This window comes from Hippopotamus amphibius, chromosome 2 (assembly GCF_030028045.1).
Source record: "Hippopotamus amphibius kiboko isolate mHipAmp2 chromosome 2, mHipAmp2.hap2, whole genome shotgun sequence".
Classification (NCBI taxonomy): domain Eukaryota; kingdom Metazoa; phylum Chordata; class Mammalia; order Artiodactyla; family Hippopotamidae; genus Hippopotamus; species Hippopotamus amphibius.
This window is the reverse complement of record NC_080187.1, coordinates 145247029-145273618: the sequence shown is the minus strand read 5'-3', so window position 1 is coordinate 145273618 and position 26590 is coordinate 145247029. Positions and strand designations below refer to the sequence as shown.

The 26590-nt window shown below is 43.6% G+C and overlaps 2 protein-coding genes across 3 annotated transcripts in view; one reads left to right on the top strand and one right to left on the bottom strand.

The window, feature by feature from the left end:
• Positions 1-1845, bottom strand: part of SH3GL3 (SH3 domain containing GRB2 like 3, endophilin A3) — a 302977-nt gene extending 301132 nt beyond the window's left edge. The window contains exon 1 of one of the 2 annotated variants that reach the window (XM_057721494.1): positions 1405-1845. The gene's annotated coding sequence lies outside the window, so the exon portion shown is untranslated. Of the gene's footprint in view, positions 1-1179; positions 1226-1404 lie in introns of those variants that run through there. The other variant, XM_057721495.1, reaches the window with a different exon arrangement.
• On the top strand, positions 253-26590 carry BNC1 (basonuclin zinc finger protein 1). Its single transcript, XM_057721490.1, has 5 exons — positions 253-663; positions 14667-14766; positions 15834-16069; positions 18201-20062; positions 24327-26590. Exons 1-5 carry the CDS (start codon positions 655-657, stop codon positions 25009-25011), a joined length of 2892 nt encoding a protein of 963 aa, XP_057577473.1. The 5' UTR covers positions 253-654; the 3' UTR covers positions 25012-26590.

The window sequence follows — 26590 nt, the reverse complement described above, 5'->3', positions numbered from 1 at the left end:
GGACATGTCCCCACATTTCCTCTGGAAATAAAGTTTCTGGTGACGAGGGTGGCACAGCCCTCTTCTTGGCCGCGGTGGGACCCCGAGGGCGCCCCAGGGCAGGCAGGGCGGCAGAATCATCCCCCGACATGGGAGCCAGAGAACTTCAGAGCATTTCGCCCTTCCCCGGGACAGGCAAATACCGACACGTCCGTGTCTTTACCGACAAGTGCCTTCAAGCCCGGCGGGGGCAGACACCTCCGCGCCGGCCGCCGGCGAGGACTCCGCTGTCTGCGGGGGCCACGGCCTCGCATCAGCTGCATCGATTTAGCGCGTTAGTGGCCCGCCGGAGCAGAAGGCGGCTTCCCGGGCGGCGCAGCAGCGCCCGAGCCTCGGGCTACTCTGCAGCCGGGGAAGAGGGGGGAGGGGAGAGGGGGAGGGGCGCCCCCCCCCTCCGGGGCGCAGGGGGCGGGCGTGCGGGCACACGCGGTGCGCGGCGGGCGGGGGTGGCCACCGCGCTGCGCGGCCGGGGCGATCAGGGAGCCGCCCACTTCGCCGCCCCGGGCCCCGACGGCCGGAGCTTGGATGCGGCGGCGCCCGCCGAGCCGCGGCGGACGCGGGGTGGCCCGGGCCGGGGACACGCGCCGGTAGCCCCGGCACTGCAGCGGCGGCAGGATGGCTGAGGTAAGAGCGGCGCCCTCCCCGGGCGCGGGGCCCCCTCAGCGCGCGGGGCGGGGCGGCCGGGGACGCGGCTCGGACCCCGGGCGGGTGGGTACTCGGGGGCGCGCCCGGGGCCACCTCCCCGAGGGCCACCTGCGCGGCGGCGGCGGCGGCGCGGCCCTTCCCCGAGGCAGGGCGTGAGGGAGCGTCTCTCGGCGGCGGGAGGGCCCGTGGGGGCGCCCGGACCCGTCGCCGCCCGACGTTTCGGAGCCGCCCGACGCGCTCCGGGTGCGTGACCCGGGTCGGCGGGCGAGCGCCGGTCGCCGGCGTTCCCGGGGCCGCCTCGCCGCGTCGAAGGTGCGGGTTCGGGAGAAACTGGGCCGCCGCTTTCCCGCGCCCGGGCGGCCGCGTCCTCTCTCCTCACGTCTACCCACCCCCTCAGCATCTCTGTTTTCCGTCCAAGAACGTTGGGACTGTTTCAACCGCTTTTACCTCAGAATTAATTAAACAGCTGATATTTTAAAGTGACCATTTTTCTACCTGGATTTTGCTTCCGGAAAACTAAGCGTCCTTCGTTCACTCGGAGAATTGCGGAGCCGGGCAAGGGGCAGTGATGGAGGCTCCTGTGAGGGGCGGGGGGTGAGGGGGGACTCCTCTTTTGTACAAAACTGCAAATGGAGACCCAGACAGGTCGGGTCAGGAAGCTTCCGGGACAGGATAGCGTCGAGGATGCAAGGTCAGGATTTTATAAACGTTACAGCTGACCTGCCGGGTGCGCGGATCCGTTCAGAGCGAGGTGTTCCCCCCGGTCAGGCAGCCCCGGGAATCGGGGTCAGGCTCGAGGGCTTCCACGTCCCAGCCAGACGCAGTGGGTTCTGGCCACTTGGGGACGGACGGGCTGCCTGCAGGTGACAGGGCTGGACCGGGCCGCGGAGCTGGCGGCGGTGCCCACGCCGCACTCGGCATCGCCTGTAAGCGCTCAGGCGGCTTCCCGCTGCCGGCCGGGCGGCGATGGCGGGGTAGGGGATGCGGAGGCCCCCGAGGGCGGAAGAGGAGGCCGCGGCGTGGTCCCCGCTGCCCCTTGGGCGCCGCGGGCCAGACCCCGAGCCCCACCGGCCGCCTGGCTTTGCATAAGCTCCTAAGGATTTGTCAGCCAGATGTGACAAGATTGTCGAGCGGCGGCGAGTGAAGGAGGAGATCTGATATTAATCAGTGCATAGCTCGGAGCCAAACTTTCTCAAATGCGGTGTAGAAACATGTTCTTCTCATTTAAGGCATCTCTTTGTGGCTGCGGGGCTGCCACCAGTCTGACTTTGACAGTTAAATGGAATGCCAACTAGCAGCCTTAATTGTATGAGTAAAATTGTGTGTGTTGTTGGGAGGAGGATCAGACACTCTAAGGTTCAGTAATGTCCCCTAGTTTTATGGCCGTGCTCGCCACAGTCCTCTGAAGACAGGGCATTTAAATCGGGTCAGACGCCTGGTCGCAGCCAGGCCTCTGCTGTTAACACTTAAGGGGCCTAAAAGAGGCCCCACTGGTGTCCTGGGAATCCCTGGGGCGGGGTGCAATGGATAGGGGCAAACATGTGTTACTATAGCTTTGGGTCCATATAGCAACAATTTTTTAAAAATATTTTTTCATCAAAGCAGCAAAGATTTTGGCTTGACAGCAAGTGAATTAAAAAACAGCATTTAGCGGATTTTTTTTTTTTTGGTGTTCTTTTATTCCGTGTTGTTTTAATTTGCACTTGGATTTCATGGAATCTTTTCATAAGATTTCTTAGACCGTTAGTTGCAAATACATGCTTATATGTTAAAACTTTTGTTCAGTAATAAATATACTGGCTTCTCAGTTGTCCCCAAATCTGTTGATATAGATTATTAACATTTCATTAAAATTGAGTATGTCGAAATAAAATTTTTGTGCATGATGTAAAAGAACATTACTTCAAATATTACAGATTGTCCAGGATTTGATTTTTGCTTTAAATAGGTGTTAATAGGTAGCCACCACTTTCACTAAAATAAATTTTGATAAATAGCTTTATCCTTTGTGGCATACCTAAAAGAATAAGGTATGAGTCATTATTTGATTTCTCATGTAATACGTTTGCTAACTTTAATTTCGCCAAGAAAGTATTGTTATTTCAACTTAAGTGTTGGTTGAGCATGTTCTGTTATAGTTAAATGCTGAGAAGAAGTGGTGAAATCTTCACTTAGGGCAAGTACTGCTCATACTCCGAGAACTCATAATTATGTTCAGACATCTGCATAATTTAATTTGGAATATCATCTGTACCCATAGTTCCTTTTCCCTTCAGAATAGTAAGGATTCAGCGATGTGTTCCTTCTTCAGTCAGACAGAGAGGGTGCTTAGCTTGAAGTGGTTATTTGGCTGTCGATATCTACTGGGATGTGGAACGATTATCTGTTTGTTCTGCTTATAATTCACACTAGAAATATTAACCAGAATGGAGTAATTGCAGCAGAAGCATAAAGTTTACATAGAGGGTTATCTTTATTTTATTTTAATTTTTTCCGCCTCTTCCATGCAGCAGTTAGGCCTGCATCCCAAGCCCATGCCCACGTTCTGTACCTCAAAATCATCAGCTTGGAAAGAAGGACTGACCACCCCATTGGGTGAGAAAAGCCATGTCGGTTTGCCTGTGGAACAAATAATAATTGTCCTTTAAGCATACACTTATTATTTACGAAAGCTTAGGGAAAAGTATAAGTGGGAAAACATTTTAAAAGTTCAGTTTGTCAGTGAAATTAAACCACAGCATACGGGGTGAGGGGCTTAAGTGTCTTTTAGCTTTTGTGCATGGCTTTGAAAGTTATTTTGACAGTGGCCATTAAAGAGTTGCCCTGAAGGTTCCACAAGGTAAATTACTTGCAGGAGGAGCGTGCTTTACCCCAGGGTGAATTTTCACCTCTACAGATGTCATTTAGAATGAGTTACTTTTGTCGGAAACAGCCCTGTTTAAAAAGAACTAGAAATATCATAGTTAAGGTGAAATTTCAGTGCTGAGCCACCCATCTTTTTGGTATCTAAAATCAAGATTTAGAGAGTCAGTGAATTTTCTAAATTACTTTATTCTGAGTAGTCTATAGATTTTTAAATTTTATTTATTTAGATATTTTTGATAATTTATATGAGAGATGTTGAAGCTAACTGGTTCTGCACAGAAGGGGCATCTGGAAAGTGTTGTTTTTTTTTTCTTTTAAATCAGTTTCCACCTGAAAATCTTATTTCCTCTTATCTTGTCGTTCTTTGAAGCCCTTTTTCCTAATTCTGGAAATTCCAAGATTCCGGTGCAGCCCCATTTCTCTACTCCGACACACGCCTATTTTATCCAAAAAAGGATGGGTCTAAACAGAGCAGACCTGCTTCACCAGGGTCCACCTTGGGGCCTTCTCAAACTTAACATAAATAAGCAAACCAGCTATTGCTGTTCCCGTCCACACATGGAGTCATTATTATAAACCAGACTAACATATCACAGGAGGACTGTGCCTTGGGGGGGTTGATCATTTCACTCAGCTCATGTGAGAGAAAAGAGAGATGAACAAATAAAATGTTGCGAAGGCCAAGTCCAAACAGCCTGTGTGGAGGGAAATGGTTGTCTCAGGTAAACAATTCAGGTAGCTAACTTTTTTCATAGAGTTGTATTGGTTTGTCTCCTTATAGATTATTTGTGTGATTCTTCAATGCATGCTAGCAAACATCAAGCTCTGCGTCAGCTTCCAGAAGCTGTTCTGTAGCCCTTGTGCTTGTTCTGTAGCCCTTGTGCTTGTTCTGTAGTCCTCTGATTATTTCTTTTGTTAGTTCATTATGAGGATACAATTTCTATATAGACAACTCTGTTTCACAATACACCATGCTGAATGTTAAGACAGTGATCAGGATGGCATAAGTAAGTCTGTTCTTTTCTTTTTAAAAACTTCATTTGGAAAATCTAGTGGTTTTTTTACAACTAGTTTTTAAACTCTAGTTCTCACCAAGTCCCTAAAAGAAATGTTTGCAAAATTTTACTTAGCGCTGTTCATAATTTCATCGTTATTTTGTGTCAGCAGCAATGATGAAGTTGCAATGTTTGTGTAGTTAAAATTTATCCTGAAGTGTAAATGTCTTTTTTTGTTTTGGTTTTTATTTTTTTCCCTTGGCTGATTGTTGTGTCCAGAAGTTCCCTACGTGTACAGTTAATGTCCTTTCGTTTTTTGTTATCAAAGGTTCTGAAGATTACAACTGAGATCTCTCAAACTTAAGTTATAAAGGAAAAAAAGTATATACATATCATTTGTATACCTGTATAGTTTTTTGTCATTGTTAATTTTTTTAAGAAGAAATGTTTGGTTTGGTTTCTAAGGTAATATTTGTGTATTTTTCTGCTTTTTATACTTTCTGTTTTTAGAACTAATAATTTTAAGAAAAAAGGCACAGCTGTTAAATTATTTTGGCACAGAGTTTGTACTTTGATTTAGAGAGATCAAAAGAACAAGTATTTTCCCCATCTCCCTCTTTGAACTAAGCAACAAGAGAACACTACAAGTGTGTCACACATACTTTCTACTCAGAGGTAGACTTGGCCCAACATCTATTCCCTGAGTTCTACCTCCCACCTGCCCTTTCTCTGCCAGACCCTTCCGAACCCTTTCAGTCTTCTTTGACTGGCCTCTTTTCATTCACACCCTTGCAGTGAGAAACCAGATTCTGTCAGTTCTCCTTTAGTGTCATTTTTATGTTGCAAATGCTACCTGCACTGTTTCTGAGGCTTCCCAGGTCCCCTCTTTCAACCATGCTTATGGTGAACGGTGTCTTCCCATTGTTCAGAACCCTGATGGTTCCATGAACCCAAGAGAGAGACTCATGGCTGCCCATCTGGACAGCCCACCCACACCCCCACTCCATTTTGCCTTTCTCAGTCGGCTCTTGTTGCCCATGACAGAAACCTGTGCTCTGTGGGCCAGCCTCCTGGGCTTGGCGCACATGTACAGCGTGAGCCCTCTTTATGCCTGGGACTGTGGTATTTCCTGCATGCACTGCTGAGAGCATGCCCACTGCCTCCTGGGGGAAGCCGCCTCTGGCCTCTCTACATATTGCTCTCTCCTACTATGCCATCTTACTCAAAACTAAAATTTGGGGGAGATGTGGAATCTTGAGTTATCTTTTTTCACTTTTTATTGTAGAGAATTTCAAGCAAAATAAGGCTAGTTTAATGAAGCTTGGTGATGCGTGCCTGGGGATTCACCAGGGATCAATTTCGGGCCAATCCCACTTGGTCTGTTTTGCTACCCATTCCCCTCACCATCACCCACACTGAATTCCTTTGAAGCAAATCCTGAGCATTCATATTATTTTCATACAAAAGTATTTTAATATGTAGCTCTAAAATGAAAGGCTCTGAAAAGCAATATACCTTATAGCACCTAAAAATTAACAAGTGTGTAATGTTGTTAAATTTCTGAAGTGTTCACATTTCCTCAGTTGCCCCTTTAAGTTTATATTATCGTTGGTTTGTTCAAATCAGGATTCAAATAAGGTCCATAAGTTGTGTCTATTAATCTATAGGTTTACATTTTACTTTTTTCCTTGCAATTTATCTCCTGAAAAAAGCTGGGTCATCTGTCTTGTGGCGTACTCCCCAGCCTGGATTTTGGTGGTTGTTTCCTTGTGATATCATTTAAACATTCCTCTAATCCCTATACCTAAAGGCTTGATCTAATTCAGATTTGAACTTTTGGGGCAAGAACACCCCATATGTGGTATTATGTATCCTCCAATGCAGAGGCAGGTGACCTAGTTGTTGTCTTTTTCATTGAGTTGCAGAATGCTGATATTCTAATTCTTCACTTATTTATTCACTGGAATACTATAAAGAGAATCTTTGCCTCATCAATAATTTGGTTGCACTGAAGGACAATTTGTATTAAAAAAGATACATGCCTGACTCTTTCCCTTTGTTTACCATTTTTTGGTTCTGTAGCATCCTTTGTAAAGGTGGCCAGTGAGTTTCACATTTATTTTTACTGCCTTTTGAATCGCTAGATTTTGATATAGTGAATGACACACTCATTTTTAGCAAATCATATTCTCTGTTCAGCAGTTCTTGACTAATCAAGGTGTGTGACTTTTCTTCCCCAGTGAAGCCATGTGCTTCCCTAGAGCAGACACCAGGAGTTCCTCATTTTTCTATCTCCTGAGGCTCCCCGCAGTTACCTGTACATGGTAGATGCTTTAAAAACAAACAACAACGACCCCCCAAAAAAGATTTGTTAAATAAGTTGGTTTCGTTTTGTCAAACTACTAATGGAAGATGACGGCATGATGAACATGTGGTCTGTGTGTAATTCTCCAGGTGGGCTTTAGTCCAGTGCTGCCAGCAGCAGATAAGCTGCCTCACACAAAAAGAACCTCACGAGTTTTCCTCTCCCTTCATCCCACTTGTCCTGGGACACCTGACAAATGATGATACTATTTTCAGGATCCTCATTGTGCCGCTGTGAGTTTGTAAGTGTTAGAAAAACAATGAAAAACTTAATGAAAAGTGGGAGAAATTAGAGAAAAATGAGGAGGGAAGGTAGGGAGGGGAAAAAAAAGCCAGTTCTAATAAGAGAAGTTAGAAGTGCACAATGTGTGTAAGAGGCAGAGAAGCTCCAAAGAGCAATGGGGTAGAAACCTCCCTCCTTTGAATCAAGCATTTTCCCAAACCAGGAAGGCTAGCTTTGCAGCCATGGAGAGAATGGGAATACAATTTCACTGTAGATGAAAAGAAAGCAAATTCCTCTCTTGACAAGCTAAGGATGGTCCAGCCACTTTAGAAGATGTTTTGTATTACAGATTGGCAGTTTTTGACATGTGCTGTAGATTTGCAGGACTCAAACTTATGAAAAGCAATTGTCTATATTCAGCATTTAAAAGTACAACTTGGAAAAACCTGAATCATTTTTATTCTAAAGCTTGGTGACTTTTGAAAAGTGATTTGTGATTTAGCAGACTGAGTCCTTTGATTTCAAGTTGGGAAATTATGATTCTTAGAACTGAGAATGTGGCACAGGCTTAGAATCTCACACTTAAGAGAGGACCATAGACTCTAAACTTGGCCTCAGTGATCTCTACTACTTAGCAGTTTTTCACGTGGTTTTTATGTGGCCCTCTCCATAGTTGATAGGAAGGTAAGTGTGTAAATTAGGAACGGCATTTGGCTGCTTGTAAAGGAGCTCCTGAATAATAGTCGCCATCCTTTCTGCTCAGCCATCCTTAGGGCTTGACTTCGAGGTTGGCCTCAAGTTTGCATCCATAAGGTCCAGCCATTGTGTTCTTGTTCCAAGGAGGAAGGAGGAAAGGCAAAGAAGTCCCCCAGCTGAATCAGCTCCCATTTGTAAGGAGCTTTCTGTAAAGCCCCACCCAGCAACTTCTACTTGCACACATTGGTCAGTACTTAGTCACCTGGCCACCAGAGGAGACATGGAAATTAAGATTCCTTTACTAAGGCAGATCAGGCAAAGGATATTGGATGGGTGTCTGTAATTAGTAAGCATGGTACGGCGCTCTCATTGATTCATTCATTATCCTCTTACTACCGGTGAAAGGCTTACCAAGTATCAGGCCCAGTGCTAGCCACTAGGTATTGGTTTGGAGTTTCACCTGTTGCCTCTTTCAGGAATGATTTGTTATGGAACAACTTTTTTGGAGGTTTTTGTCATAGGTATTTTTGGTAGCTCTGTCTGTGCAGAGTCAGAACACCAGAGCCCAGAGGACCTAAGATCCTACTTGTGGTAGGCCCAGTAGCAGCAATTTACCATACTAATTGGTCTTTTCAACTCTCTATCTGTATATCCTCATTAATATGGCTAATAGGCAGCTGAGGTAGGCAGGAACAGATATCCAGCCCATTTTATAGGCAAGGACTCCAGGCATGGAGCTGAAGGTTATTGGCTTAACAGGAAGTAAGACATAGGCTGATGCTCGAAGAGTAGCTAGTCTCAACATCAGACTCAGAACTGTCCTGTAGGATTTTGTGTGATGATGGAAATGTTCTCATCTCTGCTGTCTAGTACAGTAGCCACTAGCCACATGTGGCTCCTGAGCACTTGAAATGTGACTAGAGTGATCAAAGAACTGAATATTTTACTTTATTGAATAATTTTCATTTTAATAGCCACATGTGGCTAGTGGCTACTGTATTGGACAAAGCAGACTAACTATCTTGAACCTACAAAGCTGCCTGGCTGGTGTGTAATTCAGTTTTGTTCCTGAGCCAGATTGCAAATGACTCCACTCAAAGGGTCAATAACCATGAATCTGGAAACCCCAGAAGTCCTCTGTGATTTTTCTCTTCCTGGCTTCCATCTAGTCCCCCAAGAGTATCCCCCTGAATTTATCTTCAATGATGTGAAAATGTTTGCATGTACTAGAGATGAGAACAGCTTTGAAGTGGACAGTTTTTATTCTCAAGCTCAAGAATTCAAATCCCATCAAAGGCCTGCACTGTCCAGCAGTGGATGTCTGTACATCTATCCCACTGTGTGCCTGCGTTGGCCGCTGCTAGGAATTCAGGCCAGCATCTACTGACAGGAGGCCCATGGCAGCATCTCCCCAAGCTGAAGGTAGATCATGGGTATCTGGGAGAGGAAGTGGAACCCTCAAATCTACCTAAAATCTAGATCATAACTTTCCATCCCAAGACTGCAAATAACCAAATCATCCATCCCATACTAGGTGTGTCAGTAATTTCTGGGTGAATGAATGAGCAAATGATAGTTACAAGAAAACAAGCCAGAATTTTGAATGTTGATTTGTAGCACATCAAAGTGACTAATAACAATTCGGAAATAGTCTGATTAAAATGAGTGCGTAAAAAGCAATAATCATGTCTTGATGAGTTCGGAATGTTGTAAACATCTGCTTTATGTTTCTGAAGAATGGAACAAGTATCAGGATTCTAAAAGAAAGGATGTAAGTTTTAAGAGTGTTCCACATTGATTTAGATGAGTACTTTTCGTCCTGTAATTAGAATTTTTGGTTTGATTTCATTTTAGAAGTTTTAATTTGTCTTTAGATAATGGTGCTATAATTTTACTACATTGTGGAATTCTGAGATGGGTGGAAAAACCCAAAGGCTTTAATATTGGAAGTTTTCTTAGACACAGTGATTAGCTTTCTTAGTTCATAAATAATTCCTCTGAGATTTATTTCCATAGATGTTTAATGAGCTTTATTAAGCCTTATTCAAATAGGTGCATATAGAACCACATGAATGTTTTTTATAAAGCAGCATTCATACATTGGAATTATAGAGAAAACTGCTTAAAATTCAGACCCCAAACTAGAAGCTGCTATAACTGAATAGTCAGGCTAGATCAATGTGTCTCAGCTGGGGGCACTTTTGCCCCCAGGGGCATTTGGCAACGTCTGGAGACATTTTTGGTTTTCACAACTGGGGAAGGGAGGTGTTGCTGTGGCGATTGGTGGGTAGAAGCCAGGAATGCTACTCGACATCCTGCAACATACAGGACAGCCCCCCCCCCCCCCCCCCCCCCCCCCCCCCCCGCCAAAGAATTATCCAACTCAAAATGTCTATAATGCTGATGTTGAGAAACACTGAGTCAGGTGTCAAGACATGCAGAAAAAATGAGTTTCAACCTTAGGCCATGAAATGTGCTTGGAATTTGTACCCTGTGTAGTTTCGCTGTGCTGGGCCTGAGATGGTGTTCACTCAGTTTCCTGGGGGCTTCCCTTGAGTGAGCCTTTTGAGCAGACTCTTTAGGGAGTGGAGGAGGTATGTGCTCAAGGACATCTTTCTCTGATTCAAGCAGGTCCTGTTTTCCAAATAAATGAAATGTGAATTCACTTTGTATAGTTCCAATATCTTGTTTTTTAAAGAGTGGATGGCATCTTGGGGGACATAATCCAAAATAAGAACTTTTCTCCCTTTAAAAATTTCTTTTAAAACAGTCATATTTGTAGAATGTAGGTGGTGAAATATTTCAGAGGTTTAGTACTTAGTGTGCTGGTAGCTGTTGAGAACATAGGTGATTGGTTTGCCTGTGAGCTGGTATTTCGAGAGTAGCAGGGAAGTTTAAAAGCTGGACAACATAAGAATGCCACAAACTAAGCTAATGGCACTCTTTTAAATTTCGACAGCGTGTAATAGAAATTAAACCATTACTCTTTTTTATCTTTTAACTTCCAGTCAACTATATAATTATGTGTATAAGTATCTAGGTGTGTGTGTTTACATATTTAATACATTTGTATGTATATATGTAAGTAGAAACTCTATAACCAAAAAGTTAAATAATTTGTCATTTTAGAGCAATATTTCTCCCTTTTTTTCAATATTCACCTACCCTCCCCCTGACATCTAAGGAGACTTTAGAAATTTTTTCCTAATTGTGCCCTCCCCAATGAAATTTTAGTATCATACCATATACTATATATCTGTTTATGTATGTTTATGTGTGCTTTCTACATAAAAAGAATGGAACAGTTTTCACCCTTTGGCGATGATATACCCCCAATGAGAATGTATGCATTATTAGAGTGAGAGACTGCTCTGATCATCTGGAGTTCTTCATGTTATATTCTATGACTTTACAAAGAGCAAAACCCCTTTCCCCCATATTTCCTATTTTTTGACAACCTCTGTTGCTATCTGCTGCACACCACAGTTATGAACAGACCTATTCCTTCACCAGAAAATCTCTGTCTAGTCGTTCTATTCAGGACTTATGTAATCCAAAAGAAATTGTAGATAACAGTCAAATCTTGTAAATTTTAACCAGTGTTTAAGCAAGATCACTGATTTTTTTTTAAAGGCTTTCTTTTCTTAGAACACTTTTAGATTCACAGAAAAATAGGAAGGAAAATACAAAGATTTCCCATACAGCCCCTACTTCCACAGAGGCATAGCCTCCCCTATTTTCAACATCCCTCACCGGAGGGTACACTTGTTACAATTGATGAACCAACATTAACACATCATAATCACCCAAAATCCATAGTTTAACCTTAGAGTTCACTCTTGGTGTTGTACATCCTATGGTTTTGAAAAAAAAATGTACAGTGACATGTATCTATCATTATAGTATCATACAAAGCATTTTCACTGCCCTAAAAATCCTCTTGTGTTCTACCTATTCATTCCCCAACCCCTGCCAAAGCCATGTCAGTCTTTTTACCTTCTCCATAGTTTTGCCTTTTCCAGAATCTTATATAGTTGGAATCATGCAGTATGTAGCCTTTTCAGTTTGGCTTCTTTCACTTAGTAATATGCATTTACGTTTCCTCCATGTCTTTTCATGGCATGATAGCTCATGTCTTTTTTTGTGCTGAATAATTGTTGTTTGGGTGTACCACAGTTTATCTATTTGCCTACTAAAGGACATCTTGGTGGCTTCCAAGTCTTAGAAATTATGAATAAAGTTGCTATAAACATCCACATGCAGGTTTTGTGTGGGCATAAGTTTTCACCTCCTTTGAGTAAATACCAAGGAGTGCAGTTACCAGATTGTATGGTAAGAGTGTGCTTAGTTTTTTAAAAAACCACCAAACTGTTTTCCAAAGTAGCTTTGCTATTTTGTGTTCTCATCAGCAATGAATGAGATTTCTGTTGCTCTACATCCTCACAGTCATTTGATACTGTCAGTGTTCTGGATTTTGGCCATTCCGTTAGGAGTGTAGTGGACTGATTTTTTAAAATAATATTTTTATCAAAATATAATTCACATACCATAAAATTCACCCTTATAAAGTATACAACTGAGTGGTTTCACTGTATTCATTGAGTTGTGCAACCATCACTACTGTCTAATTTTAGAACATTTCCATCACTTCAAAAAGAAAATGGTCAAAATTTAAAATATCTGTGTTTCAAAGGGTACCACAAAGAAAATGAAAGCATAAGCCAAGGATTGGAGAAAATATTTGCAAACCATGTATCTGGTAAGGGACTTGTACCTAGAGTATATAAAGAACTTTTACAACTCAATACTAAAAAGACAACCGAATTAAAAAATGGGCAGAAGATCTGAATAGACATACAGATGGCCACTGAGCACATGAAAAGATGCTGAACACCATTAGCTCTCAGGGAAATGCAAATCAAAACCACAATGAGATACCACTTCATACCCAGTAAATTAACTACAATAGAAAAGACAAACAATAACTAGTGTTGGTGAGGATGTGGAGAGATCAGAACCTTCATACATTGCTGGTGGGAATATAAACTTTGAAAAACAGTTTGGGAGTTTCTCAGAAAGTTAAACATAGGGTTACTATATGATCCAGCAATTCCACTTCTAGGAGTATATGCCAAAGAAATGAAAGCATATGTCTACAATAGACTTGTACACAGGGTTCCCTTTGGGGATGATGAAAATGTTCTAAAATTGTATTGTGAGGATAATTGTACAACTCTGTGAATATACTTAAAAATCATTTAACTGTCTACTTTAAATGGGTAAATTGTATATGTGAACTATATCTTAACTTAAAGCTGTTTTTGAAAACAAACAAAAAAAGAATACCCCTTTCCCCCCACTGCCACCCATTAGCAGTCACTTGTCATCCCTACCTGCTCCCCACAACTCGCATAACCATGAGTTTACTTTGTGCCACTGGGGATTGTCCTATTCTTGACACTTCATGTAAATGGAATCATTTCACCTGTGACCTTTTGTACTTGGCTTCTTTCATTAGCATAATGTTTTCAGAGTGCATCCATGTTCTAGCAGGTATCAGTGCTTCATACTTTCTTATTGCATAATGATATCCCATTGTATGGACATACCACATTTTGTTTATCCATTCATCAGTTGATTGATATTGGGGTTGTTTCCACTTTGGGGCTAATATAAATAATGCTAAAGTTTGGTTACAGGTTTTGTGTGGACATATGTTTTCAGTTCTCTTGGGCTTATACCTAGGAGTGGAATTGCTTGGTTGTATGGTAACTATGTTTGTGAGGGTCAGCCAGACTGTTTTCCAAAGTGGCTGCACTATTTTACAATCCCACCAGCAACTGATTTTTAAGTGAAGGCTAGTTACATATACTCCTTAAAGTGTCCTAGGCTAGATTCTCTCCCCTGTCCCCACTCAAGTCCACATAGTCCCTTAATTGTCACATGGAGGTTCAAACCCATAGTCGTAAGGCTTTTTCATCCCCTCCAAACACACAGGCACTCCTCAACATCAATGCTCTCTTGAATTATACGGATTCCACCCAGCGGCTCTTCCCAGGATTCTCACTGACAGAGCTCCTGTGAGAGCTTTATCTCTTTAATAATAGATTACATTCCTCAGGCCCCTTTTGAGAAATCCATCTTAGAAATATATGTGTGAAGCGTTGTTCTTAATACTGGAACTTTGTTGACACATACGTCTCTATTTTCTATTTCAGCTGTACGTTTGCACACTCCCACGCCACACCCGGCACTTTGACCTGCAGCCTGGGCATCGATGCAGGGCTGTGTGTGTCTGTCAGTCACACAGTCCAGCCTGTGTGTGTCTGTCAGTCACACAGTCCAGTGAGCGAAATCGGGGAATCATCCTCAGTATGGTCAGCTATTACATCCTCAAATCTAGTTTGATATTCAGCCTCTACCTCGTTTTGGGGGGTAACGAATTACGCATGCATGTTACTCCCACGTATACCGTTCAGGGTTGCTGTCAGTCAACTTAGAGATTTAGTGAGAGTGTGACTCTTCTTCACCCTTTCTATGTCCTTAATAACAAGCAAGATATTTCTTTCCCACCTATAATCCTTTCTTATAAAATGTTCTGGGGTTTTAGCCCATTCTCACATGCAGAATATCTGTGTAGTATGTTCACCGTCTCCAGGTCTGGGGCCAACTACTCCTCTTTCCAGGATACAATATAAACGTCTGGGCCCGGCACAGAGTGGGCACATATCACTCACGTGGGCACGTTGCTCAATGGAGGAATACGTTTTGTTCTGTAAATGCGATGTGTGTTCCAAGCATCACTAACATGCCAGGTATCCCTGTGTTCTCTTCTGCAGGCCATCGGCTGTACGCTGAACTGTAGTTGCCAAAGCTTCAAGCCAGGGAAAATAAACCACCGTCAGTGTGAGCAGTGCAGACATGGATGGGTGGCCCACGGTAACTTTATTTTGCCCTTCTCTCGGCCTGTAGTGTTCCTTCTAAATAACTTACAGGTATTCAGGAACGGATTTAATATCCATTAAATGACAGCTAACATTTGTAAGTTACTGCTATGTGCTAGGTAACAGGCTAAGAGCTTTATATATATTATCTCTTTGAACCTTAACAACTCTGTATGATAAGTGTTTATCAACCCCCTTCTGAAGATGTAGAAAATGGTGCTTCAGGGCTGTCATTCTGCAACAATAGAAATGTTCTGTGCTGTCTAATCAGTAGCCTCTAGCCCAGAGTTGCTCAGTGAAAAAACAGAATGCTCAGTTGATTTTGAATTTCAGTTAAACTATAAATAATGTTTAGCCTAAGTGTATCCCAATGAATATTTTTGATTTCAGTATATCCCACTTGTTCATTGTTTATCTGAAATTTATATTCAAGTTTAACAGAAGCATCCTGTATTTTTATTTACTAGACCTGACAACCCTACACTAGCCACATGTGGCTATGAGTACTTGAAATATGACTAGTGCAAGTGGCGAATGAAATTTTTAGTTTTATTTAATGTTAATTAATTTAAATCTAAATTTGAATAGCCATATGTGACTGTTGACTGTTGCATTGGACAGCATGGAGTTCAGTGGTTTAACTTGTCAAGCCCGACAACTAGACAGTGGCAGACGAGGACTCAAACCCAGATCTGCTGGATTCCCAAGTCCAGGTTTTTCCCCAGACTCTGTGCTTCCTGGTTTTCCATCCTCTTGATTACACATCTGCCGCCTATGTTTTTACCCATTTTCTGTGCATGGTCCCTTCATGTGGCTGTTTTACTCCTTAGGCATGCCCCAGGAAAGGAAGAAAGGAAGCCTCTCAGGCTAGTCCATTTTATTTTAGAAGTCCCTGTGGATAACTTGGAGCCAGATAGCTATGAAGATTATTAATCATTTGCATATTTTTGGGTTTTCTATTGGAACAAATAACTGAGGGTTAGCTCTAGCCTACCTCCTGTGCAGTATTTCTCATAAAAGTAGAATCTTGAAAAACGGTACTTCTTGAATTCCCTTTTTCAGCTCTAAGTAAGCTGAGGATTCCCCCCGTGTATCCAACAAGCCAGGTGGAGATTGTCCAGTCCAATGTGGTGTTTGATATTAGCAGCCTCATGCTCTATGGGACCCAGGCCATCCCTGTTCGCCTGAAAATCCTCCTGGACCGGCTCTTCAGTGTGTTGAAGCAAGATGAGGTCCTCCAGATCCTCCACGCCTTGGACTGGACCCTCCAGGATTACATCCGTGGATACGTGCTGCAGGTATGGGGGCCATGGGCACCACTCTCCTAGAATGTCTTCTGAAGCTTGTGTCCATGGAACCGATGTAACCCAGTTGCCTACAGTGCCACAGCTATTGGTAGTCATCCTTCCCTTTCATAGTTATTTCTAATGGCTTAAGCCCTACGTCATGTTCTGGTAAGTCCAGTGCTTTCCTCAAGGTACCTGTGAGCCTCCAGGATGTGGGAGCATTACAGATTCTCTGATTCGGGTTTCACTCAGCCAGCTCGTCCACAGTCAGCCATTTGCCCCATCCTCAGAGCTGCCTCTGTTTCTTTTATTATCCCCAGACTGTTTACTGACACAAGATATCGTCTGTTTCAGACTTTACTGAGGGTTTGGGGGTAAAGAAGGGAACTTACATTGCAGGAGGGCACAGCAACCAGTTACAGTTTCATGCCACACCTTCCTATTCTTTAAAGCCCTCTGCCGATTTCCCTTCCCAGCCTCCTTCGCCTTGTGATATTTCTGTGTGCGTGCACACACTCCTTCTCGCTCTCCCTCCTGAGTTCCCTTTTGGCCTGCTTGCCTTTTCTCTGCATCTTTCCATCATTCCATGCCTTTCGTCCCTTCTCTCATCTCTTTCCTTTGCTGAGTAGCTTTACCTCTCTGTACCATGCTGTAGGGGGTAGGCCTTATGCTTCCTGTCAGAGAGGCTCTCAAGGTGTTTTTACAAGCAAAGAACGTATTTCCTGGTGTTAATTATAGCATTTCTCTGACATATGAGACAGCTACGCCATTTTCTTCCTTGTCACTACACTAGAAAATGTCAGCTAACTTTGGTAAAAATTTCAACGAGATGGGCAGATGAATGTATTTCCAAGACTAACATACACTTCTATCTAACTCAGCTGGGCCATAACCCTGAAACAAACACTAATAACAACCATTTATTGACTTAGACCCTCTTCCAGTAATCTCATAAGGTAGGTAGATTATCCCCATTTTCCAGTTGGAAAACTGGAGGCTGAGTGCTTCTAAATCTTGTTGAAGTCACTCGACTTGTATGCGGCAGACTCGGAACTTGCACCCACTTCTTTCTAACGCGAACAGCTGCCTCCAGTCTTCCTCTAGAAACGTGTTTGCTCACCTCAAGTGCAGGACCCCCAGCAGGCTAGAAAACCACCTTTTATGCAGAGCAGCATTATGATCTTACATTATGACATAGATCAATATTTAATGATCCTAATAATCTTGCTTTCTAGTGTTAGGATTAAAAATATGGAATCAATTACCTTGAATCTCTAGCGCATGAAAAATTTATGATGTTACATTCCTCATCATCTTCAAAACTCTTACATGCACTGTGAAAAATCTCAACAGGCCATCAAATACATGTTCTGTGATAAAATATTTATTGTAGTTTTGGGAAAAGTTAGGCCTTGCTGGAGTTTGAAAGATCTCCAACACTCCAGTGTAATTACAGCTCTGCTTTGTGAACACAGGCAATAGATCAATACAGGTTCATTTGTTTTTTGATGTTAGTTGCTTGGGAAGGATTATTAAACTTGCAGTGAATAAATACTTGAGCTATATCTAGGCCTGATGGCCTTATCTATACTCTTTAGATAAAGAAGTTATTGTTGTTCAAATGATACATATTTTAATTTTAGTGGAGGAAAATTATTATGCCTGACGCAAGGCAACCAATTGGTTTGAAATAAGATAGAAAATAATCACCAAGCTTCCCTTAGACTTGAGTGATGTAATTTTATTTCTCTTCTTGGATCACTGCTTACATTTGTGCAGTTTATTTTCTGCACAGAGTTTCTATCCTAGGAGAGTGGGGGGTGAGCAAAGGCTGAACTCCTCAAGCCCTGTGCTCATAGGGTGTCTTTTTCTTTCTTTTTCTTAAACTTTTCTTTTGGCCATGCTATGCAGCATGTGGGATCCTAGTTCTCAGACCAAGGATCGAACCCACATCCCCTGCATTGGAAGCGTGGAGTCTTAACCACTGGGCAGCCAGGGAAGTCCCAAGGTGTCTTTTTCTAACATGTGCACAAGTACCCTATGGTGCTGGTGAAGGCCCTGTCCACATACACGACCCCCTTCTTAGAGAAAAGGGTAAGTAATAGCAAATTAATTGTCCTTTTTAATTGCGGTTTGGGTTTAGGATGCATCAGGAAAGGTGTTGGATCACTGGAGCATCATGACCAGTGAGGAAGAGGTGGCCACTTTGCAGCAGTTCCTTCGTTTCGGAGAGACCAAGTCCATCGTTGAGCTCATGGCAATTCAAGAGAAAGAAGAGCAGTCCGTCATCATCCCACCTTCCGCGAACATAGATATCAGGGCTTTCATTGAGAGCTGCAGCCACCGGAGTGCCAGCCTACCCCCTCCTGTGGACAAAGGAAACCCCAGCAGTATACACCCCTTTGAGAACCTCATAAACAACGTGACCTTCATGCTGCCTTTCCAGTTCTTCAACCCTGTACCTCCTGCACTGATAGGGTCAGTGCCCGAACCCTATGTCCTGGAGCAGGGTCAGAACCAAAGTCAGGACCCCAAGCAGGAAATCCATGGACCCTTCCCCGACAGCAGCTTCTTAACTTCCAGTTCTAGCCCATTTCGGGTTGAAAAAGAACAGTGTCTAAACTGTCCAGATCCTGTTACTAAAAAGGAAGACAGTGCCCATTTAAGTGACTCCAGCTCATACAACATCATCACAAAGCTTGAAAGAACACAGCTGTCCCCGGAGGCCAAAGTGAAGTCCGAGAGGAACAGCCTCGGCACAAAGAAGGGCCGGGTGTTCTGCACAGCATGTGAGAAGACCTTCTATGACAAAGGCACCCTCAAGATCCACTACAACGCCGTCCACCTGAAGATCAAGCATAAGTGCACCATCGAAGGCTGTAACATGGTGTTCAGCTCCCTGAGGAGCCGGAACCGCCACAGCGCCAACCCCAACCCCCGGCTGCACATGCCAATGAACAGAAACAACAGGGACAAAGACCTGAGGAACAGCCTGAACCTGGCTGCTTCTGAGAACTACAAGCACTCGGGTTTCAGGGTGACCTCTCCAGACTGTCGGCCTCTCCCTGGCTACACTGGTTCAGGGGAGGATTCCAGGAGCCAACCAGCCTTCCCCAGCATCGGCCAAAACGGGGTGCTTTTTCCCAACCTGAAGACAGTCCAGCCAGTCCTTCCTTTCTACCGCAGTCCGGCCACCCCAGCTGAGCTAGCAAACACACCTGGGATGCTGCCCTCTCTCCCTCTGCTGTCCTCTTCAATCCCAGAACAGCTAGTTTCCAACGAAATGCCATTTGATGCCCTGCCCAAGAAGAAGTCCCGGAAGTCCAGTATGCCCATCAAAATAGAGAAGGAGGCCATGGAGATAGCAGATGAGAAGAGACACACTCTCAGCTCAGATGAAGACATGCCCCTGCAGGTGGTCAGTGAAGACGAGCTGGAGACTTACAGCCCCCGGTCAGACAGAGCCCTGGAGGACCAGCACACACCATTGGGAAGCTTAGGGAAGCCTCGCCCTGAAGGAGAGAGGCCCTGCCGTCTTGAACCGGTGATTGAGTCCAGCGGAGCCATTCGCCAAACTGCCAAGCAGGCCTCACACAGCTCAGAGAGGGAGACTGAGCAGAAATCAGTGCTGACCTTGGTACCACAGGATGGGGAGGATGGTAGCCGTGAACCTCACCTCGCTCCTGGGGTGGAGCCCTGTGTTCCTTTTCCTGACTACGTCAAGCTGCAGCAGCACCTGCTAGCCAGGGGGCTCTTCAGTGCTTTGTCCAACCAAGGGATGGCTTTTCCTTGTTTTGAAGATTCCAGAGAGCTGGAGCACTTGGATCAGCATGCATTAGCAAGGCCAAAGGAGGAAAATCGATTCCAGTGTGACATCTGCAAGAAAACCTTTAAAAATGCTTGTGGTGTGAAAATGCATCACAAGAACATGCATGCCAAAGAAACACACACGTGCACAGTGGAGGGCTGTAAGGCCACATTCCCTTCCCGCAGGAGCAGGGACAGGTAAGACATCTGGTCGCAATCATTTATTCCACGACAGTGGTTCTTAAACTTTAACATGCACCTGAGTCACCTGGAGGGTTGTTAAAACAGACTTCTGAACCCTACCCCTAGAATTTCTGCTTCAGTAGGTCTGGGACAAGATGTGAGAGTTTGCGTTGCTAAACTCCCAGGGGACCCTGATGCCATTCCAGGGACCACAGGTTGAGAAACAGTGTTGTATATATCCAGATTGCTGAAGTTTCCTTTCCAGAATTTAAACTCATTTAGCCATAAAACCTCACATGAAATGATGTGAGGCTATTTTAATCTTTTAAAATCTCCCTTTTGTGTGGATTTATATCTATATATTCCTTACAGAAATATTGGTGGATTAATTATGGGGGTATTAACATGATATTACAGTATATGTATCATTCTTCCTTTCTAAAGTCTGAGAAGCTCTGGATTCAGAAACACATCTGGCCCCAAGGGTTTGGGATAAGGCATCAGGAACTAGTTCACACATTAGAGGAGGGAGGGAGGGGGGCAGCTTTTTAGGTTAGGATTGTAGCTTCCCAAAACTTGTCTGATTTTCATTTCAAACTACGAAGTCCACAGAATGAAATGTTTTCTCTGATTTCTACTTAACCACTATATTTGAAAGGAAGAATAAATTGCCTAATTGAAGATTTTTGAAATATTACGGTATCAAGAGTAAAGGCTATTAACAGGTTATTTCAGTGTCTGTGATGTGTGGTTCAAAGATGAGCAGTCTGTCAGTGCCAGGTTTTCATGACCCCCACCCCCCACACAGAGTCAGACTGTTTACAGAGTGCCCTGGTATAGAGTATCTCTCATCACTCTGGGGACCCAGCACTGGTGTTACTATCTTACTTGTGCTTTTCATAATGAACTTGAGTCATGTAACACTCTTCAGGTCGCCTTCTTCCCTAGCCTACAAAGGGAAGAGGAAGCTTACCAAAAGGTGACCCCAGGAGGCTTTAAAGAGAGAAGCAGCTCTCTGATGAAACGCAGCATTATGGATGCAAAATGGTCCACAGAATAGTAAAATGTTATATTTGCTCAAACAAGCTTGACTTCAAGCAGCTCAGCACCACCATTGCCTTAGTCCAAATTGTAGCACCTGATTTATTAAGAGGGTGAAAACGTCTAGACTCCCACACACATTCCTGGACTCCTAGGGACACACTCATTGTCTTGAGGATAGCGGATAGGACAGGGGTGATATGAGTTAAAATTCCTGTTTCTGTTGCTGGATGTTGCACCAAACCACCAAGATACCCTAATTAGTGAGCCAGTCCCCCTTCTCCATCCTCCAAGAGGAGTGCTGATTCATGAATAATCTTGTTATAAAGAAGAGATGGTCATATCAGTCAGATTTTCCTTGATATGTATGATACTGTTCAGACCTACATTGTCTACTAAATTAGAAGGCGTGCTGAATTTAAGATACTATTTATATTTATTTTTCATATGTTTAATGTTTTCCTATTTTCAGACCTGTTTGTAATGCGAGCCTCCTCCCCCACCACAGGAAAGCATCGTGCATTCTAAATGTAAACCACTAACTCTAATAGTCTAGAACTTGGGCTGCATTTTCCCTAGAATCTGTGATTAAAATGATACCATTTTAAACAGGACTTTGCGAGCCGTCCCGGGTCCACCACCATTTTGCTGAGTCAGAGATGAGAAGTGCATTGCCTTAAAGATAACTAACTTCCTCTCTTCAAGCCACTGCTACTGCCAACAGCAGTTCCTAGGATCCATCACCAAGGGACTGGGACAGCACTGTGGATACTTATTTAGCCAACAGATATTTAATAACCTTCTGTGTTAGGTGCTCTAGACACAGTCCCTGCCCACGAAGGCCAGTGAGGGAGACAGAGCAGTAAACAGGCGATTACATCTGAATGTGGTGGCTGCTAGAAGTGGGGGGATATAGGCTGTTACGTGCGCATCGGCGGGTGCCTAGTCAAACTCTTTGAGAAGTTAGGGATGATTTCCCAGAAGGAGTTATGTCTAAACCAGTAGCTCGCAAAAGTTTTGATCTCACAGCCCCTTTGCAAATTCTTAAAACCTCAAGACCCTCAAGAACTTTTGTCTGTTTGGGTTTATACCTATCAGTTTTTACTGTATTAGAAATTAAAACAAAAAAATTAATAAGTATCACATCACTTAATAAACCTATCATATGTTAACATTACATTTTTATGAAAAACATCTACATTTTCTGGATCAAAAACTTAGAAGTGGCTTTGTTTTACATTTTGCAAATACCTTTAATGACCGGCCAAGTGGAAGATGGCTGGATTCTCATACCAGCTTCTGCATTCAGTCTGTTGCATATCACATGTTATGTAGCCTCTGGAAAACTCCACTCTACACTAATGAGAGAATGAGACTGAAAAGGGAAAATAATGTCCTAGTATCATCACGAAATGAGTCTGACTTGAGGAACATCCTGAAAGGATCTCAGGGACCACTAGGGGTACCCAGACCACACTTTGAAAACCGCTGGTCTCAACTAATCTAAATAGTCAAAAACAGGGCAGGGAAGGGTTGGAGGGGGAGGTAGAAGTTTAAGGGAAGAAACACCTGGGCAGTAGGCACAGCATTAGTCCTGGAAGTAGAAAGCCTGGCATGTGGTCCACAGGACTTTTGCAGCTGTGGTAGTCACTGGTGTTAGGGGACATGGCACCTTGGGAAGTGCATCTAACTCTCTGAGGATGGTTGAGGAGGAAGGAGGGCTGCCCACATGTTAGCTCTTGGTGTTCATGGGATCCTCAGGAGTTGAGCATAGGGCCCAGAGGTTTGCTTTGTTGCATCAGGGACCTTTCTATACAAGGTTCCAGTAAATGTGTTTGACCTTTTTTTGACTACTTGCGTATACTGGAACCTTTATGTCAATCTAGTGTCTGGTTTTCTGCCGAGACATACCTGCCCCTTCAACCCAGGGTGCTGACATAATCATAGGGCAGAGCTGCAGTTGAGGAGAGCTGCTTGCAAAGTGGGTGATCTGGGAATATAATTCTGATTATGTCCCAAAAAAGAATGTGTATGAGGATAAAAAGAAGTTGAGTAATAAATTGTATACATTTTATGAGTAACACCCCCGACATATGTCTTTGGAGATTTAGAAAAGAAAATTTGATTCCTTGTTATTTTGGTGAGAGTGTTTTTCCCAATTTGACCCTGGCATGTATTCCAGTCTGTATTGGGGGAGGTATTTTCCCTGTTTGGAATAATTCTCCAATCACCTTGAAGATTGTACCCTCTGATAAGGGGTGTTTTTGCTTGTCGGAAGTTAGGGGATCTCTGAGCAAGGCGGACATTGATTGACAAGTTACATCCAAATGATATCTTATGAGTAAAAGGCATGTGTCATAATGGGTACTCATTATCTGCCCTTCAGGACTAATCATTGGGTAGATGATTGGCAGTGTGCTCACAGTGCTGCATTTGCAAAATTCCTGTCTGGTATATGGTGAAATGTTGCAAATACGAACAAATTTAGCACATGCACACATGCATGCACATGCACGTGCGCACACACTCTCACACTCACACATACAATTTTTAGCCAATCAGATTTTCACACATGTAGAACTTCTGTGGTGACGTGCTTGCAAGTACTCTAGACCACGATGCAAGAAGCCACATAGGAAATTTTTAATTTTCTGGTAGCCACATTAAAGAATTAAAAAGAAACAAGTGAAGTAAGTTTTAGTAACATATTTTATTTCATTCACTTTATCCAAAATATTATCATTTCAGTATATGACGCTAGCCACCTTTCAGGTGCCCAATAGCCACTTATGAGTAGCTGTCATATTGGATGGTGAAGCTGTAGAAGATAATATTTCCTGGTTTCATTGAATAAAGACCTCTGCTTAGTTCCTTATTGTTTGTGACCAGATTTCTTCCGGGTTCACCTGGTTCCACTGTCCCAGTTGAATTGGCCTGATATAGTCTAGCCATTCTCTAAAGATGAGGTACAAGAACTTACGTGTCAATCAGATTGTAGAAATTGAAAAGAACTACATATTCTGTCAACCTTCCTGGTCAAATGCTAACTTGTGACAAGTGGTAAAAGGCAGCAGGCTGGGTCTACCACACACGCACTGCATCCCAAGCCCCTTATCATCACTTCTTTCATACCACAAGCTTTCTTGGTATCTGCTTAGTGTCTACTCAGAGTGAAGACTGTCTTTAACATGACAAAAACAGCCCAAACCCATTGCTAACCATCTTTTTACTCTTGTAGACACAGTTCAAACCTAAACCTCCACCAAAAAGTGTTGACCCAAGAAGCGCTGGAGAGTGGTGAAGACCATTTCCGTGCAGCTTACCTGCTAAAAGATGTGGCTAAGGAGGCGTATCAGGATGTGGCTTTCACACAGCAAGCCTCCCCGACATCTGTCATCTTCAAGGGAACGAGTCGGATGGGCAGCCTGGTTTACCCAGTCACCCAAGTCCACAGCACCGGCCTGGAGAGCTACAACTCTGGTCCGCCAATAGAGGGCACCATCCTGGATCTGAGTACTACCTCGAGCATGAAGTCAGAGAGCAGCAGCCACTCCTCCTGGGACTCAGACGGGGCAAGCGAGGAAGGCACCGTGCTCATGGAGGACAGCGATGGGAACTGTGAAGGGCCAAGCCTGGTTGCCGGGGAGGATGACTATCCCCTCTGCGTCCTGATGGAGAAGGCCGATCAGAGCCTCGCCAGCCTCCCGTCTGGGCTGCCCATAACGTGTCACCTCTGCCAAAAGACATACAGTAATAAGGGGACCTTCAGGGCCCACTACAAAACTGTGCATCTCCGCCAGCTCCACAAATGCAAAGTCCCGGGCTGCAACACCATGTTCTCGTCCGTTCGCAGTCGAAACAGACACAGCCAGAATCCCAACCTGCACAAAAGCCTAGCCTCCTCCCCAGGTCACCTCCAGTAACAAGATGGTGGACCATGTTTGCTCGGATCAGCATTTGTCATAATTGAGGTAGAAGGTAGTCCAGAGGAAGTTTCTAACTCTCTTTAATTACCATTTGGGGCAAGCGAGGCAAAGAATATTTGAGTTGACTTTATAGTCTTCTACAGGAGGATGAGCAGAAGACAAGCCTTGTGAGAAGTTGTCATTGGGGCGGCGCTTCCCGTTATTTTTCTTAGCCCAAGAGGTTTTTCACTGACGTAACAAAAATGTGCAGAAACGCAGGTTTCCCCAGAGTTGTTTACACATCCCCTGGGAGAGCTCCAGGTCTGCAGTTTGACAACAGGGGCCCAGGACCTGGGGGCGGCCTGAAGTGAGGCTTATAGTATTAAGGGTCAATCGAGTGTCCTGGGATACAAATTGCCACCACGGGTGACACCAGGAGCCAGTCCCAAAGATCACATTTGAGTTCCTGCTTTAATGAGTCTGAAATCCAAACTGGAGTTTGAGAAAGTGACTATTTGAGACTATCCCTCCGTTTAGATTGGAGAATTGCTTTTTTCCCCCGTAACAGTCTCATGTGTTACTCCAAGGAGTTCTCAAGAGGAAGTGGGTTGGCCTCTACGTAGGAACATGGATGTTACCCAGGATGTTAGTTCTTGCTCTGTAACACATGTTCAAGAAGCTAGGGGGAAGTACTTCATGCACTTAAAAACAGCGGTCTTCAATTTAATTTAAAATAAGTTTGCTAATATTTAATTTGTTTTTATGTTATATATTTGGGGTGAGTGCAGACATGTCACATTGTGACCTTTGGGTCTCTGCTCAGAAGCAGAACGAGTGACAACCTAAACTTCAAAACCACTGCCCATTTTCCTTTGGTGAACTTTGGCGTCTTCATTTAGATCCCCTGTGGGATGAATGCAGGCGTGATTCCGGCAGGACCACTTGTATACATTCGGCCAAAGCGTTTAGAGAACGTGGTTCTGACGATTGTTGTGCATTTGCAGTATCACTGGATCCCTCAGTCTTCACCCTTTTATAAATGTGTAAGATTGGGATGAACTTTTGAATTTACATTGTAGAAAGAAAAGTAGACATTATTGCCATATGGTATGTCTTAATATTTAACTTATTCTGAAATATATTCTATACTGTTATACACGTTTGCTGTTGTAGAAAAGAAGCTTAATAGGTCCTGTGAAAGGAGACCGTCTCCTGAAATTCAGCATTTACAAACCCTAGAAGCCCATGGTTGGGAAAAAGAAATTGATTTTGTATTAAAACTTTAAGTTAATCACCTTTTTGAACTCATGGTTGGTTTGAGTAATGAAAAACATCCCTAAAGAGAATTGGGGAGTTATGAGAGATACTGTTCCTCTGGTCCAAAGGTGAAAAAAGCCAATAACCTGTTATTGATTATTTTAACATTTTTTTAAAAATAAATATGACAACTTAAAACTTGTCTCTGCTTAAAGTGAGATTATCTTTCAACTTTTTTGTTACCCAGCTGTTTAATATTCCTTTGTCCCCAAAGTGGAAAAATTTGTGTACAAATGAGTTTTCTATGATTTAATAAAAATATGACACACTTTTTGTTTAA

Excerpts from the sequence above, each read along its gene's own strand:
- BNC1 (XM_057721490.1), top strand. Across the intron at positions 16,070-18,200 it reads TCCGTGGATACGTGCTGCAG|GATGCATCAGGAAAGGTGTT; the intron begins GTATGGGGGCCA and ends GTTTGGGTTTAG. Across the intron at positions 20,063-24,326 it reads TCCCGCAGGAGCAGGGACAG|ACACAGTTCAAACCTAAACC; the intron begins GTAAGACATCTG and ends TTACTCTTGTAG.